The sequence below is a fragment of the Pteropus vampyrus genome, unplaced genomic scaffold, assembly GCF_000151845.1.
Source record: "Pteropus vampyrus isolate Shadow unplaced genomic scaffold, Pvam_2.0 Scaffold37, whole genome shotgun sequence".
NCBI classification, from domain to species: domain Eukaryota; kingdom Metazoa; phylum Chordata; class Mammalia; order Chiroptera; family Pteropodidae; genus Pteropus; species Pteropus vampyrus.
In genome coordinates this window covers 7,259,512-7,262,164 of record NW_011888818.1, presented here as the reverse complement: position 1 = coordinate 7,262,164, position 2,653 = coordinate 7,259,512, and the positions used below count along the sequence as shown (strand labels likewise).

The window sequence follows — 2,653 nt, the reverse complement described above, 5'->3', positions numbered from 1 at the left end:
TGTACAACTCCGTGCTCAGAAAGTGTCCTTCCGAGCCCAATATCCCCGCAACTCAGCTGAGAAGTGGAGGAGTTAGATGAGCAGAGAGGACGGGTGGAGGACAGGTGCAAGGAGAACACTCCACAGAGAAAACGGCACCCGCAAAGGCCTCAAGCAGAAAGAGAGCTTCCATTTATTAAGAACTACAGCACCTCAGTGTGGGTGGCAGCGAGGGCAGGGTTCGGAGCAGGTGACGGGCCAGCTCACTCCCGGTTCCAAGTGTTCAGAGCAGGAGCCCTGGCCCCTCTGGGAAGCCCTGACCAGGGAGCGGGTTGGGTGCCCTTTCGACGTGCTTCACGGTGCCAGTACCTCCCTCACCCCCGCACTCAGGACAACATATGCCCACTTGCCCCTCCTGTCTCTCAGCCCCTCTGGCCTGGAAGCCCATGGACGGCATGGACCACGTTGCCTGAAATTCCTAATGCCATTGACTTGTTACTTAAATCATTTGAAGCGTGAGATGCACTGTGGGCCTCTCTTGTCTCCGGCACCAGTGGTGCCCACGTGCGAACTCTTCCTGCAGGGCCACCTGGCTCGGTCCAGGATAGCTGTTAGGAATAGAGGCCGAGGCTGGTCCTTCTCTCTTCCCACCAGGGAGACGGACAGGTCCCGCCGTTAAATGTCCACACCGGAAGACAACTCAGGGGGCACAGAAGTTTAATTTAAAACCTAGAAGTGGGGGCACAGTTTTATGGGTAGTTTGGATGATAGTTCTCTGGGAAGCAAGAGCGGAAGATGCAAGGCAACGGGATGGAGGAAGAAGATGGCCTGGGAGAGGGAACTGAGGGGGACCCCAACCAAGTCCAGGTAGAAAAGCTACTGGAATGGAGGAACACGGTCAAGATCGTGGCCTCGGGTAACACAATACGACGTGTAGGACACTGAGTGCTGGTGGTGAGCTAGCTCAGAAGGTTGCGTGGGCTGCACACACCAGCACTGGGCCCCCGCCCTCGCTCACCATTGATCAGAGCCTTATAGGACAAAGCAGTCAGACCTGAGCGACCTGTGAATATCTGGAGTCTCTGAGCATTTGGGGGGCAGAAGTGGGGTCCCAGAGGTGGCAGATATGGGAAACCTGTCAATCCTATTTTCCAGCCTCCCTCAGGCATGTTGGGGCCACATGACTGGGTCCTGGGCAGTGGAATGTGAATCCCTTGACTTCTAGGACAACCCCGTGTCAACATTCCAAACCCTTTCCCTGGCTGCCTTCTCCTTCAGCAGAACAGCTGTGGGTCAGAGCAGATTGATGGCATCCATGGCCCCAATCCTTCTCACTTGGATTTATCACCCCACTTCTTCTCTATGTCTCTTTGCCATGTGATTCTGCAGCTCCTCTCACTGAAGGCAGGTCCCTTTCTCCCCACTGAGCTTGGAATGTTAGCTGACATAACCCAAGCAGGGACTTGAGAAAGCATTTGCTTGTTTCTGCAACACTGTGGTTCATCTGCGGTTACCTTGAAAGCATGAGTGAGCAAGCCTGCTGGAACGTTAGAAAGTCCAGTCACTCTGGCACTTCAGCCAACCCCGCACATGTGAACGCTGGCAAGATCCAAAGAGCCGCCCAGCCAAGCCCAGACTAAACTTTGACCCACAGAATCAAGAGTTAAATAAATGTTTATTATTCTTTTGAGGTTGATTTATGGAACACTGTCAGGATACTAATTAAATGAAACGGTTGCAACTCCAAAAGATTGAACAGAGCAGAAGCACCAACTAACCCATTGGGTTGGAATGTGGATGAGTAGCAAGCTTTTACTGTGCTGTGACAGTGAGATTTCAAGGTTAGCTGGTTACTGGCCCAGAGCCCACTCTCTCCTGATTAATGCACAAGGAAACAGATCACACCTCCCCTCTCTCCTGCACTCCCTGAGAGACCTGAGCTGAGGGCAGCCAGTAGATTAATTCAACTTCAGGGATAGCGATTAGTGCCCAGCTCAAATCAGGGAAGTAGTGATGCCTCTTCTGGAAGCCCATGCTCTCGTAGAGTGCCAGAGCGGAGACCTGCAGCATGCTGGTGGCAAGGACGACTGCACTGTAGCCCTGGTCACGTGCAAACTGGAGGAGCGTCCTGACTAGGGCTTTCGCTATCCCCTGACCCCGGCACTCCGAGGCCACAGACAGGTGAAACAGCTCCACCTGCTTCTTCCTCAAGGTGGGCTCCTCAGCTGGCAGAGCTGCCACCATGCCCACCACCTGCCCCTCAGACTCAGCCACCCAGAAGCAGGAGCCACGCTTGCTTAAGTAGGTTTTGGAGATGTCAGACATGTCGGTGTGTGAAAACTTGACCACGTGCTGGTTCCACGGGTATTTGGCAAGGAACCTCAGGGCAGCCAGAAGGGCAAGGCTGGCCACCAGGGCCAGGAGCCAGGAGCCAGAGCCCAGGAATAAGGCGAGGGGCACCCCAAGCAAGACAACTTGGGTTCTCGGCAGCTTCAGGATATGGTGGTAGGTGATGGGGACATGCTCGGTCATTCCCTGGGAGTACAAGTCCAGGACCCTTTGGCGATCACTCTCCCTGTATTTGCGGATGTGATAAGGAGCCATGGAAGACTTCTGTGTCTGAATCTCCGGGTCTGTGAGAGAGAGCTAGGCGTCCCTGCACCCCTTTCTGGCA

General features: G+C 54.4%; 1 protein-coding gene across 1 annotated transcript; it reads right to left on the bottom strand.

The window, feature by feature from the left end:
* Window positions 1-1,635: 1,635 nt before the first annotated feature.
* On the bottom strand, window positions 1,636-2,647 carry NAT8 (N-acetyltransferase 8 (putative)). Its single transcript, XM_011358173.2, has one exon. The coding sequence runs from the start codon at window positions 2,581-2,583 to the stop codon at window positions 1,879-1,881; it is 705 nt and encodes a 234-aa protein (XP_011356475.1). The 5' UTR covers window positions 2,584-2,647; the 3' UTR covers window positions 1,636-1,878.
* Between the last annotated feature and the right edge of the window lie 6 nt (window positions 2,648-2,653).